The 14,609-nt window shown below is 35.0% G+C and overlaps 3 protein-coding genes across 4 annotated transcripts in view; 2 read left to right on the forward strand and 1 right to left on the reverse strand.

Annotated features, from left to right (window-relative positions):
* LOC113510363 (myosin heavy chain, non-muscle) overlaps positions 1-5,284 on the forward strand; it is a 49,935-nt gene extending 44,651 nt beyond the window's left edge. For both annotated transcript variants that reach the window (XM_052903483.1, XM_052903484.1), the window contains one exon: positions 2,571-5,284. In XM_052903483.1, the coding sequence (XP_052759443.1) occupies positions 2,571-2,706 (136 nt within the window). In that variant the 3' untranslated portion in view covers positions 2,707-5,284. The remainder of the gene's footprint in view (positions 1-2,570) is intronic.
* Positions 5,285-7,323: 2,039 nt separating this feature from the next.
* Positions 7,324-8,418, forward strand: LOC113510354 (inositol monophosphatase 1). The gene has a single exon (XM_026893808.3). It carries the CDS (start codon positions 7,519-7,521, stop codon positions 8,338-8,340), a length of 822 nt encoding a protein of 273 aa, XP_026749609.2. The 5' UTR covers positions 7,324-7,518; the 3' UTR covers positions 8,341-8,418.
* A 680-nt stretch (positions 8,419-9,098) lies between these two features.
* LOC128202567 (uncharacterized) lies at positions 9,099-13,486 on the reverse strand. Its single transcript, XM_052903319.1, has 2 exons — positions 11,769-13,486; positions 9,099-11,244 (listed from the first exon to the last, which is right to left on the reverse strand). Exon 2 carries the CDS (start codon positions 11,237-11,239, stop codon positions 9,368-9,370), a length of 1,872 nt encoding a protein of 623 aa, XP_052759279.1. The 5' UTR covers positions 11,240-11,244; positions 11,769-13,486; the 3' UTR covers positions 9,099-9,367.
* Between the last annotated feature and the right edge of the window lie 1,123 nt (positions 13,487-14,609).

Below are 14,609 nucleotides of genomic sequence, written 5' to 3' on the forward strand. Positions count from 1 at the left end.
AGTGATTAGAAGATACGTGAAGCGTGCGAGGTAACCTTGCTTTATGCGTACAGGTCCGGTGGACGCAAGGGTGGCACTGTATATAAGTTTTGTAATCTAAACAATGAACGATAACATTGGAATTTAAATAAAAAGAAAAGCAATGAGGCGACATGTGGTTCGTCCCTAAACGAGACATCTTTAGGCGAATTATTAGATCAGAGGGAGGCTTTGCACAAAAGTCGTTTGCTTGGGCACTTCTGTCCCATTCATGCTTCTACCATGAAACAGTTGTGTTTGCATGGCTGTGTTTTGGTTTGAAAGGTGGGATATGGCAGTGAATTTACAGGGTACAGAAGATTAACACCTGAGTTCTCAGGAATGGCAACGCATGGGGGGTATCATGGGTGAAACAGTGTACTCTGTTATGTCCATGATACTGCTCATGTCTATAGGCGACGGTTAGCACTTTTTATTAGGTGTACCGTCAGCTTGTTTGCCATTCTAAATTGTATATAAAAAAGATCACTGTTCGGAGTCTATTGTTAAGCGTTCAGTGCCCAAACTGCGAGTGACTAAATTTGACCGTATTGTCTTTTAGTACTAGTCAAATGAAGTTAATTTACTAGTCATTAAGTAAACAGTAAAAAAAACGTTGATTACGTATATTTTTTTTCTATTTTTTACATGTAGTGACATATAATATCCTTCAAGGCATTCTGCACTGGTCAGGACTGGTTTTTAGTGGTAAAACCTTTTTCACTTTACGCCTTATCCTCGAGAGGTTAAATTCAAATGTTATGAATATTCAAGTAATATTAATAAGAATCTAAAATAATCGGCGACGTGCACATGACACCACTAGTGTTGCAGGCGTCCATAGGCTACAGTGACCGTTTACCATCAGACGGGCTGTTTGACACCTTTGTGGTATAGAAAAAAAAAACTTACAAATCTATTCGTATATATAGTTTTATTAGTTTTTTTTTTCAAAATAATTCTTACTTACAGTGCCATTCTTGTTCAGTCGTACCAGTTTGATACCTGTGACTGCGTCTTCGCTTCTCATCTCACATTTACGGGCAAATAACAATGCGTGAGATAGAGTGAGGCAGCATGTCTGTCGTCTCATTCTTTCTCATGCCGTCAACGTATTTGCAAATGGATTCATTTGTCATTGTCGTCGTGTTGCCCCTGCATAGAATAGGCCACGCTTTCCTTTACCGTGGGTGTCGTAAGAGGCAACTAAGGGAGGGCGAGGGATGGGCAGCAGAGTCCCTCGTAAAACATCTCCAAAGCCTAACTGCGGTTGCCAATCCTACTGCCAAGTGTGGCAACTATTGGCAAAATCCTCTATGAAGGAGGCTTATGTTCAGCAGTGGACAGCTAAAGGCTGAGATGATGGTAAACAGGTTCTAGTTTGGTTTAATATCCGATTTAATCATACATCCATGTAACCATCAGTGGGCATACCGTCATAGTCGTAGAATACTGACGGATCTTTATATGTAATCTTTGTCAGATCCGTCAGTATTCTACCACTATGACTATATTGCTCTTTTTTTTTTGTATTAATTCGTTTGCAGTATTAATCACTATTTCGTCGTAGTCGTAGAATACTGACGGATCTATATTATATTATATTTGTCAGATCCGTCGGTATTCTACGACTATGATGATTTGAATATTGTCGTCACATCTGTATTGTTGAATTTTGTACGCTCTACAATTTGTGTTTTAACATAATTTCAAACAATCTCTGAAATAGGAATGCTAACTTTGAAACGTCTGTTTTCTTGTCTGTGATGTTGGGTACTAGATTTTTTAGCTTCAACTAATATTGTGTTGTCAGTTTTAAACAATTTCTTTTTTATAAATAATAATAATAATAATAATAATTTAATTTCAAAATAAATGTTACAAACATTTTTAAACATAGGTGAAACCCTGCTCCCTAAATAGATAAATCCTGCACTTTAGGATAAGCCAGAGGGAGACTGTACAAAAGTCGATTGCTTGGGTACCTCTGTCCCATTCGTGTTTCTACCGTGAAGCAGTTGTGTTTGTATGGCTGTGTTTCGGTTTGAAGGGTGGGATATGGCCTGTATTTACTGGGTACAGAGGAATAACACCTGAGTCCTCAGGAATGGCAACGCATGGGGGGTATCATGGGCGAAACGGTATAGTCTGTTATGTCCATGGTACTGCTCATGTCTATAGGCGACAGATAACACTTTACATCAGGTGGGCCGTCAGCTTGTTTGCCATTCTAAATTGTATTAAAAAAAAAAAAGCATAAGCAGTGCTCAATGTAAAATGTAATAAATATCGTAAATTAGCTAGTGAAAATGATTGATGATGGGCCTAGGGACTTAATCTTGCATAATATGAACTTATTTTTGTATTTATGGGTACCCACCCATAATTTTTTTTTGAACGTTTGAATTTTTTTTAATTTATTTTCAGGCGGCCCCTTAACTACTTTAGCATGCGTGCGGGTAGCCAATACCCATCGAAAATAAAGATCAATCTAAATATCTATTCGTTGTATCGTATAATTTTTTTTTTTTTATTTTCTATCCCCGACACAGACGGCAGGGCGGCGCGATCGGCCTGTCGAGCGGGTCGTCGTCCTCCCGCATGAAGCGCACCAGCCTCGCGCCCGGCGCCGGCTCCGGCGACGAGTCCTTCGACGACGTCAACGACACCGCCAACAGCGTCGAGTGAACGCACCCGCCCTCCCCACACCCCCGCCTCCCCGCGACCCCGCCGGCGACGCCCTGTGTGGACGGAAAGGCTGACAGTAGTACAATCGGCTTCGTATTTACGTGACGGTTAATCAACATAACTGGTATAGAACACTTGTAGAGTTTTTTTTTATAACTTACCTATCTCCTATGTTACATAGAGACAAAAATTTTACATTAAATTTCCAACGCAATAATGGTTAAATCATATATGAAACCGTACCATATATTTATGAATTAAAGGTATAAAAAATCTTAGGTAGGTTCAAATATGTTAAGAGTATGCATATATATATATATATATATATATATATATATATATATATATATATATATATATATATATATAGACAGACAGACAGACAGTATGTGTAAACTCGGATTTGTTTCCTTTATGGATTCTTCTATTATTTTTACATTTTGGTCTATACGAAGTCGATTGTACATTTAGAAACGGAACTTAATTTTTTTTGAGACAAAATTGAGGTGATACTTAACATTGTTATTGTAGTTACGTTTTGCATGCTTATGAAAAATCATGTATTTTTAAATGAGATTTTTTTCTGACATTGGTTGTAGGGTGCGTTCACACCAAACGTACAGTGGTTCACAGTGAGCGGACTCTAAGATCTTAGAGTAGACAAGACAAGGGTCATTTTGCATTACAATAAAAGTAGAACAATAATTGACCGTCGGTTCGGTGTGATTCGAAGGCTGTAAAGAAACCGGACTGCCAACTGGTGGCTGACTGTACGTTCAGTGTGAACGCTTCCTTAGAATCTGTAGTATTATATAATAAATGTAGCTAAGTGTCTCGTCTTTTCGTCCACCAACGGTGGGCCCGCATATTTCTATTGGAATAATATTGACAGACATTCTGTGAAACCTGTTGTTACGCATTCTTATTTATTAACATTATGGTTATAAGATTTACACCCATTTTGTATTTTATGTGTGACAGACAGTGCAATATTACATGGTGACCCATTTGCAGATGTCATGTGTTTAGGGCAAAATTAATATTGTATACGAAATAATGGTGTAAACAATACTTTCACAGAGCGATTTCTGCGGATCTGTCGCTAGTTCTGAAAGGGTTTTATTGTACTATCAAATATAGAACAATGTCTAGAATTGACCCTGTTTTTAAAGTCAGTGAAGAGTCATTAAGTTAGGAATGACCTAGTGACATCGTTGACTTTTTATTAGGTATATTTTTTGATAATTTGACAGTGCAGTAAGCCCCTTAAAACAGTTTGTCCCACAATCTCCCGTCATAACTTGATTACTACGTATGATACATCAGACGTAGTATACGCAAGCTTTTGTATTTTATATCTATATTTATATAACGCGTCTGTCTGTTCGTATTGTAGAAGTTTCGAGTGCACATTAGTGACCGCGGGTGCTCATACGTCCCTGGAAGCATTAAACAGTCGTTGAATCTCTATTGTGTATCAATTGGAAGAACACGCCAGTATTAATGACAAAACAAAACATTCCTGACAACCGAGGGTTCTGTTTTACCGAAACATAGTCGTAATCGGTAGAATGACAAATTACTCATTGGGTGATATGTAATGAAATTTAAAAGTATTAATAATTGTGGCAAAGCTAAATTTCTTCTTCTTCTTTTTTTTTTTTGTATGCATTTAACGCGACTGAATAGGAAAGACTGTTGCGACAATACACAGGAGCCCATTGGTACCCTCCGCTGGCCGCGCGCCCGCTGAGCATGCTCGGACATGCTCGGACATGCTCGGACACGGCACTATACATGATGTAAATAATATCAGTGTGTATTCACTGAGCGCTTAGTTGCCATACAATTAATGATAGTTAATAAGTAAGGTCATGTACGCTTTGGCTGTGGAGGCTCGTCGCCGTATTCGATCCATTTTCGAAGGTAATTTTTGTGGCGTCGAGGCTTATTCTCGACGACTGTCTATCCGTTTGCTCAGTACAAATTTTTGTAGCTCCACTTTATTGTGAACGGCGAACACGTCGACGTGGCTCCATAGGTGTTTTAATCGAGACCATTTTATTAATTTCCCTTACCAATTTTTGTACCCTAATAATATTTTAACATGTTACAATGTAAATACATCTAGACGGTGGCAAATGTAAATTTGTTTTCATATCAAACGGTATTATTGTCTGGCGAAAGTTGGCGCTAGAATACGGCTTGCTTATTCTAGAATTAGATAAGATTCATAGTAATAAATTGTGGCCTTAAGTTTTTTATTATGGACTATGCGTTAAGAGGCGTGCCGCGCCTCGTGTCGCACTCGAGCCGCGGCGCCCCGCTATAGACTTTGTCATTTGTATCTTGCATTTTTACGATTTATTTACTTGATCCCTTATTGTAATGATCCATTTTTTAATTATACAGCTTCTGTCCGAATAATAATAGAAATTTAAATGTAAGTAAACAATTCAGAAACAAACTTATATTACATATATATTTTATTTAATTATTAACAATATTGATAATTGTAAAATTGGCCATAGGTTGTAACAAGTGGTATGCCAATTAAACAATTTTTCATGATTTTTTATGATTTGTTTTATTTTTAACTCCCCCCTCCTTGTTGGAAATGAACTGTGTTTGGCAGGAATTAAATTTCTCTAGTAAGAAATTTTGTAGTATTACATGGCCATCGTGAGGTAAAAATTAGTATATTTAGTGCTAGTCTATTTAGTAAACGATGATGTAATTTGGTGCTTTTGGTGTCTTCCACAATTAACGCTCTCTCATGAAGAGAATTTGTCATTTTTAGCAGTAATATTGGCGATCGCGCTGGTATAGAAATTAATTATGTACATGGTATAGTCTAGTTGTTAGTTCAAACTCGTGTACTCTCTTATTCAAACAAATACCCAGCAATGTATTGCAATAAAATTGTTAAGTTCATAGAGTGATTTCTATAATACTAGCATCAAGACAAAATATTTTAATACCAGATTTTAGATTAGAGCTTTAGGATCACAATTGTGAAAACTGCAGCTTATTTGGCACTCTAGTTTTTGCGTGATACCGAAACAAACATGGACAGAGAAAATTTTCAAAAATTATTATTTTGGCTCTTATCTTTCATTTTTAAACGACTTCAAAAAAGGAGGTTTTTAACTGACTTAAAAAAAGGAGGATTCTCAATTAGACCGTTCATATACCGGTCTGATACCGGTATGTTTTTTTATGTTTGCCGTTTAACTTTGCCGTTTATGTACCGATTTTGAAGATTCTTTTTTTTTTGGAAAGAACTTATTTCAAAGATGGTCCCATTATAAGGAAATCAGGCTTTATGATGGCAGACCAGAGAAATCAAGGAGAACTTGAAGAAATCGTAAGGGCGGCTATCCCGTTTGTTTTTCATTTTTTTTTTATATAACTTAGAATGGTAAACAATCTGAGGGCCCACCTGATGGGAAGTGGTAACTGTCGCCTATAGACATAAGCAGTACCATGGACATAACAGAGTATACTGTTTCGCCCATGATACTTTTAATAAGTATTTTAATTTAAAGCACTACAATTTAATAAAGGTCTGGAATAGATCTGATGATGGATGACAGCAGCTACCTTGTTCTTGAATATTTTCCACATACAGCTATCGTCTACTTACAACTTTATTGTATTTTTTTAGTGGGTGAAGATGGAATGGTAACCCCGCCTGTGCTATCGGTGTACACCGACGGGGCACCAGTGGAAGATGATAGGTGAGAATGAAGCAGGTCAGTTGGCCCACCATGATGAATTCGACAAGAATAACTGTGATGGTTTCCAGGGGAAACCACGTGGAGGTCGATCTGAGAGGGTATATTACTAGCAATGGGGCTATTAGACATTATTAACAACCCCTTTTTCTCCTATTTTACGCATATGCATTACGCATACAGACAGCATCGTACTCAAGTGGAAGACTGATAATATTTCATTCTTCTAACCTGTTCTCACATGGCAACTATAATCATAGTGACAATTTTTTTCTTTTTTATGTTTGTTAACCGAATGGTAAACAAGCTGACGGCCCACCCGATAGAAAGTGGTAACCGTTGCCTATAAACATGAGCAGTATTATTCTTAATTTTTAACTAAGTCTACGGTTACATCAAAGCTAAGGTTTTAATATTTTAAGGTAAATTAATAACGTAGTGATTACTTGCTCCTGGATAAAATAGTACAAACGCATCGTTGTACCATTTTATTCTAGTCTGTGTTCAAAATGCCATATTTAATATATATAATATGGGCTAGTATGATGCGGGGAAGGGGTTTGGTAGTAAAATAACAATTTCATTGCTTACAATATACCCTATTAGGTAGACCGGCACGCGGTTTCCCCTGGAAACTATTGTGATTGATTAATTGTTAGTCACGATAAATCAACTGATCTGCTTCATTCTCACATACCATCGCTCATTGGTGCCCCGTCAGTGTATACCGTTGACGCTGGCGGGGTAACCATTCCATTATCATCCATTAAAAAAGACTAGTATGATGTACAAAATTGTACAAAATGAGAAATTTTGTAATTGTCAATGTCAAGTGTGTCTAAATGTCACTGTCAAAGTTAATGCTGTCAAATTTACCTATGGAATATTTTTTGACCTTGTGTTTTGTTTGTTCATCGATTTGTAAAGTTAGACTGCAATTGTAAGGCTTCTATTCTACCTGATTGGATGGTCTATAAAATAATAAACTTCTAAAATTATAGTGAATTGTGTGTTCAATAATAAATCAAGCAATTGCCACTTGTGTTCGACTTTTTTCCTCGACTTTTCTTTCATAATGTCTGACAATATTGATGAATTCTTCGAAGCCGCCCTATCTTTAGTGAAGACCGCCGGAAACCTCATAACGGAGTACAGAGAGGGTTGTAAACTATTCGAACTGAAGTCGTCAGATATCGATTTAGTCACAGAAATTGATAAAAAGGTCGAAGAAACTCTTATCAATGGTCTATCGAACAAATTCCCCGATCACAAGTTTATTGGTGAAGAGACAGTTTCTGATGGTGGCAAGTGCGAGTTGACTGATGATCCGACGTGGGTGATCGACCCAGTGGACGGTACAATGAATTTCGTGCATGGATTCCCCCATAGTTGTATATCAGTTGGGTTAATGATCAACAAAGTTGGTGTTGCGGGCATCGTGTACAACCCTATTCTCCAACAGTTGTTTACAGCAAAGAAAGGTCAAGGGGCTTATTTAAATGGCAAGCCAATTCATGTATCTCAAATGACAGAACTGAAGAAAGCTTTGATTACATTCGAGACGGGTACGAGCAGAGATGAAGAAAGGTATAAGGCGATGTTAGAAAATTTCCAATTAATTGTCAACAAGGGTCATGGAGTGAGATCATTGGGTTCTGCAGCTTTGAACATGTGTATGGTAGCGCTGGGTGGGGCTGATGCTTACTTCGAGTTTGGTATTCATGCTTGGGACATTGCTGCTGGTGCTGTGATAGTTAGAGAGGCAGGTGGAGTTTGCATAGACCCTGCTGGAGGGCCTCTTGATGTCCTATCCCGTAGAGTGCTGGCTGCTGGCACCACAGAACTAGCTCAGGAGCTAGCACAGACTCTAGTACAATTTTATCCAGAGAGGGATTAAATTTCTAAAAATATTGATTATGTACTATTTTAATTTGACAATATTGTAAAAATAAATGTATGTAAATTAAAAAACAAATGTTAATTAAAATAATGTTCCTCAAAGAAAGTATGGATCAAGTTAATTATTAATGCATTTCTATGTTTAAATGTGGCATATAATTGGCTAGTCATAATGACTAGGTTAAGTAAAATATAATTTTACTTTACTGTCATGTAAAAGATATGTTTGATTGTAATTCATGTGGACAAAACCATGGGATATATGTAGTTTATAGTAAGATAAAATATGTTTATTAATACTTCTCTTATATTGTGCATTGAATAAGAGTCTTGTGTGAACAAACGTACCTATTTTCTGTTGGAATGATGAAATTGTCATATTCATAATCATTATATACGAGATCATGAACACACTGATTGTTACTTATATTGAAATAAAAGATGCCATTCATAATATTTACAAAGCGTGTATTGAGTATTGTAATTAGGGATGTGTAATGTAAGTATGAATATTGATCTGATATCTGTATATTGGATTCCTCTGGACATTGATTTAACTAAAATAAAATATATGAGGCCTATAAAATCAAAGACAGCTAAATACAAGTCTGTAAAATTTTCAAGAAACTACAAAAACTAATATTTTGTTGTGGTTTTGAAACAATATATTTTAAACCAGATTGAAGAAAATTAGATGATTTAGTAATAATGTGAATTTTTTATTTAAGAAAAATATTTGAGTACAGAGTGAAAATGAAATAGAATTAGAGATGGGCAATCCACCTGGGTGGGTTTAAAGTCTGGTGGGTAAAAACCGGGTGTTTTGGGTTTATTGGGTTTAAACCCCATAAACACCCAAATTTTTGGGTGTTTATGATTTTGTACTTCATCATCGTCATCTCAGCCGCAAGACGTCCACTATACTGGACATAGACAATATTATTATGCAGCCTACAGAATAAAAAACTTTTAATTTGATTTTGAGTTTATTAAGAAAGAGATGAAAGTAAAATGTAAAACTACAGTCAATCACTGTCAGATTCAGAGTTATTACAAGCGATGAATTGTATAGGTTCGATAGGCTCTATTTCGTCTAAACTGTTATGTTCATTTACTTGCTCAATGAAAGCTTCTAAGGTATTTTCTTCATTAAACTGAATGTCCTCGCATTCAGCTTTATGTTTAAGATTCCAGTTATAACAAATGAATGAAATTTTTTCAGTTCTTTCAGTTGTAAGTCGATTTCTTTTGTTATTATGTATGTAGCCTTGGATACTAAAGGAACGCTCAGTGGCTGCCGAAGTACAGGGAGCTGATAGAATACGAATCGCTACTTTGCTTAACTCAGTGGAACCACAAATACCTTTCCACCATATTAGGGGCTCAATGCTATCTAATGAGCTCCATACAAATCCTCTGGCCCAAAAGTTTTCTTTAGCTTTATAACACGCCAAATCTGCCATTACATTTGACAAACTTAAGTGTTGGCTTAAATTGTAGATAAACTCCATACCCTTAAGTTCTTCCTCTTGAGTAAGTTCGACTCCTAGAGTCCTGGGGTCTAGAATATATGCTGCAAAATGTATTGGCCTCATTGCCATATTGCATCTTGAAGATACTGATGTTAGAATCTGCTGTTTGCTTTCTTCGCTCAATGTCGAAATCTCATTTAATGCAAAACGTATCTTAGCTTGTACATCTCTAAATGTAATGTATGTGCGATGCAAACGATTCTGGTCGCTCTCTAAGTAAAATATGCTTTCAGTGACTGGTTCCAAAATACTTATACATTCCCCTGTCTTCGTCCAGAAATCATCACTTAGAATTAAATCTTTAATATCTCTTGAAATTACCACATCTTCTCTAACTGTTAATATTTGCAAAGCTATCTTATTTGCTTTCAAACTTTTTAACGAAGTAACATGACTTCCCCATCTTGTAGCACAAGGCAATTTTAGTGTTTGTGTAGAATCTTCACCCTGCCTTGATTTTATCAACAAGGAACTTAATCGTTGACTCCTTTTAACAATTTTTATTATATTTATGGCTTGCATAATAAACACAGTTACTTCTTGTATCTTTACAATATCTTGGCACAACAAGTTAAGGATATGTGCACAGCAACCGAGAGGAACAACATGTGGATATTTGAGTTTTGTTAATTCGAATGCCTTTTGTATATTTCTAGCGTTATCGCCAATAAGTACAAGAAACTTATTTGCTCCATACACTTTCATTACTTTTTCAACTTCTTGGCTAAGGTATTCACTAGTGTGAGGATTACTTTCTGTATTCAAACTTTTAACGTATGCAGGTTGAGGTTTTGATATAAGAAAGTTTATTATTCCTTCATTTCTTAAATTAGACCAGCCATCGCACTGAAGGTGTAAGTAACTACAAGCATTTAGTTCCTCATTTAACTCAAAACGCATTTCTCTATATATTTTATCTAAGTATTTTGTCGCTAAAGCTTTACGTGAAGGTATTTTAAATTTTGGTTGCAATTTTTCGAAAAATTGTATCCATAAAGGATGTTGCACCATCGATAATGGCGTCCCTGTTACAAATATAGCTCTCGCTAATTCTGTTTTTATATGATCATCGGTGTCTTGAAACTCAGCATTTATTGTAGTGTTAGCAGACGACGAGGGGCTTATAAAAGAATCATTTGTCTCTATCTCTGACAGTCCAGACATTTTGGTTTTGGACGAGCTATCTTTTATAAGTTTCATAGAGTCTTTTAATGTTTCTGGAGATTTTGGACAAGTGATAAGATGTTGAAGCATTTTGGCAGCATTACTGAATTTGTAGACCTTATTACAAAGCTTGCAAGAAACAGACTTGTTTGGTAAAGTACGGTAGTGCTCCCATATGCGTAAATCTTTAGGTCTCCCCATTGAACCTAAAAAAATGAACGATGATTAGTTGGTCTGACGAAAATTCAACAATAGAGTGCCTATTTTTTTACAATGATTATTTCTTGTTATTTACAATAAATTTATTAAAAAAATAATAAAATAAATACAAAAAACCTTTGTAAAATTACATCTCCTCGGAGGATTAAACGCAGACGCTAGTTTATTATCGTATTGTTCTGTATTTTTCTCAGCAACTTCTTTAATTCGATTAGGTACTTACGCATATTATGTTAAAAATAAATATCTAGTACACATCTTAGGCTATCCACCATTATTATCCAATGACGACTCTCAGCTAACTATGCACTATCATCCAAAATAAACGTGTATGGAAAATTTTATCCCAGTCGGTTGAGGATTGAGGATAATTGCATCAACATACGAACATACCTACATACTTTTATTTACATAACGCAAGCTAAATAAAAGCTTGTAATAATACATCTAATTTTAAGTTAAAATTGTTAAGTGATCATGATATAATTGTATCATTCAAAAATCCACTTACCTTTAATTATTTCTTGTTAAGTATAAATATTATTTCAAATCTGCTCCCTTAATATGCACTTTTTTACTGCTTTTCCTACCTAACACGTTACCAGGAAGTCACGTTACCAGAGTCAGAGTAATAGTGAACACGTTTGACAGTGATTGTCGTCGCCTCATATTCAGCGTCGACGAATAGGGGAATCCCCAGTCATAATGTATTGCATGCGTGGCGGTCTTACTTCAAATCCATAAACAAAGAGATAATTACAGAACTCGATACTAGATGGCGCTGTTTTTGTTTGAAGAAAGTTTGCGGGCTAAAATACATAGAATTTCATCAATGACTTCCACAAAGAACAACATTTCTGTTTTTTCTAAGTCCGTATCTCTTCCGTATATTTCATAAGATATAAGCTTGGGCTACATTGTTATGCAACGTGATTTTGTCGCTGTCTTGCTAGCAGGGTTGACAGATATACGATTTAAATCGTACTCATACTATTATTTGTCTATTTTTTAATGTACGATCGTAAAGATTATGATCGTAATTCGCACAAAAACATACGACTTTTTGGTTACCTGGCAACATTTTTATTATGAAACGAACATGCTCACATCATCAGTCACATGCAACAATTTATTGGGGATTTCCCCTTCACATCTGGCAGTCCTGCTTGCTAGAATATAGGTAAGTCAGCCACAGTTACTGACGATCGATATTTAAAGGGTATTGTTTTTGTGCTAAATATTTCATAAAAACGTTATTTAATACTTTGTGGATTATTAATTTAGTTGATAATCACTGGAAGTAAAATGGATGCTAATTTGAGAGATCAAGATCTTCGTATAAAACAGTTAATAAAAAAAAATCTACGTAAGTACTCTTTTTATACCTAGGTAGGTAAGGTATAATAAACACAAAAGGTACTTAGATCGCGTGTGTTCGAAGCATTTATTCTAATAAATTTAATTTAAAATTGTAGAAAGAAAAAAATGTCTGCCAAGCCGTAGCCGAAGCCGATCTCCAAATATATTTGGCGATAGTGAGACCCAGTGTCCAGATGATTTACCCAGCGTCGTCGCAACAAAGAAAAAAACGAGGATAAAGTAAAAGAAAATTTACTGAAAGAAGAAACAAACTGTTCTAAATGCTTAATTTATGGAGAAGAGGATAAAAGAAATGAGTATTTCGGACTGTTAGTGGCTCAAGAATTTAAATATATACGGCCATGTGTGCGAACGAGGTGTTATGAAGAAATTTTAAAGTATCTACGGGAAGCAAAAGGCCAACATGTTGATCAACTGCAACATGAAAACACTGAAAATTAATTACTTTCATTTTATTATATATAGATTTTTAAAATTTCCTGAAATATTATTAGTTAACGTTTTATTTAATATTGTAGAATTGATCAATACAATTTATAAAAATAATTTATTGGTATTACTTACATATTTTCAAAAAAATACGTAAAAACCTATTTTTTTGGGTGATTATGGGAGTTTATGGGTGTTTATTGGGTTTTTACCAAAGCACCGGGTTTAAACCCGGTGCTTTGCCCATCTGTAAATAGAATATATGGTGTTTAGCTGCTTTTGATTTTATAGGTGTCATATTATTATTTTTTATACAACTTAGAATGGCAAACAAGCTGACGGTTCACCTGATGGAAAGTGGTAATCAACGCCTATAGGTATGAGCAGTATCATTAACATAACAGAGTATACTGTTTCGCCCATGATACCCCCCATGCGTTGCCATTCCTAAGGACTCAGGTGTTATTGCTCTGTACCCAGTAAATTCACGCCATATCCCACCCTTAAAACCGAAACACAGCCATGCAAACACAACTGCTTCACGACAGAAACACGAATGGAACATATATTGTTACATATTACCCATTCTTAATATATATTAATATCTATATATTTTGATGTCGTCAATATCGAATAAGTGTTGACCTTTATTCTGCTATCAATGTCCAGAGAAACCCAATATATAGATTTTGGATCTGTATCCATATTGCCCATGTCTAATTTTAAATGCTTAGTGACCATACTGAAAGGTATCTATGTATGTATATATATATATATATATATATATATATATATATATATATATATATATATATATATATATATATATATATATATATATATATATATATATATATATATATATATATATATTTAATATACCTGCCTAGATTTTAACCTTGCTTACTAAACCAGATGCAAGATTCTTAATCCAACCTTGAAATATATTTCAGTATGCAATTTATTATTTAGTACTTATAAAACAAGTTCTAAATAATTTGGGTCTAGCTAGTACTATTACATCCAGTGAAAAAAAAAATTTATAAACTCAGATTTGCTCAACTATTTTAACAATAATTGTAACATGGTTTTGATTTGTAGAAATGAATTGGAAAGTTATTTTTAGTGGGTTACTTTCACGTTTTTGAATAAACTTTGAATAAAGTTTATTCAAAATACAGGTTTATTCAAATACAGGAATCTGTACCATCATTATTGATAACTGGAGATAAATTGATCCATTTATATGATAAGCTAATTTATAAGATAACCTCAGTGAAAGATTTGTATTTAAATAAGTTAAATTCCTGTAGATAATTGAAAATAACATAACTATTACTGTTAACTATTTATTCAGTGTTTGGCAAAACATTTAAAATGTTTATTCATGTTGATTGTTGTTCTAGCTTTTTAAGGCCAATACCAAATGGATTTGTGATAAATCGATTAAAGTTGTGAACTATTCATGGCTGAACTTGGGTTTACCCCATAAGCATTGGTGGCATGCTTGAAAGGAAGCTACTGTCCATCTCTCGACAATTTA

This window comes from Galleria mellonella, unplaced genomic scaffold (assembly GCF_026898425.1).
Source record: "Galleria mellonella isolate WM207_F2 unplaced genomic scaffold, CSIRO_AGI_GalMel_v1 utg139, whole genome shotgun sequence".
NCBI lineage: Eukaryota > Metazoa > Arthropoda > Insecta > Lepidoptera > Pyralidae > Galleria > Galleria mellonella.

Bases quoted from the DNA above. Each gene is read 5' to 3' on its own strand.
- LOC128202567 (XM_052903319.1), bottom strand. From the start codon at position 11,239: ATGGGGAGACCTAAAGATTTACGCATATGGGAGCACTACCGTACTTTA.
- LOC113510354 (XM_026893808.3), top strand. From the start codon at position 7,519: ATGTCTGACAATATTGATGAATTCTTCGAAGCCGCCCTATCTTTAGTG.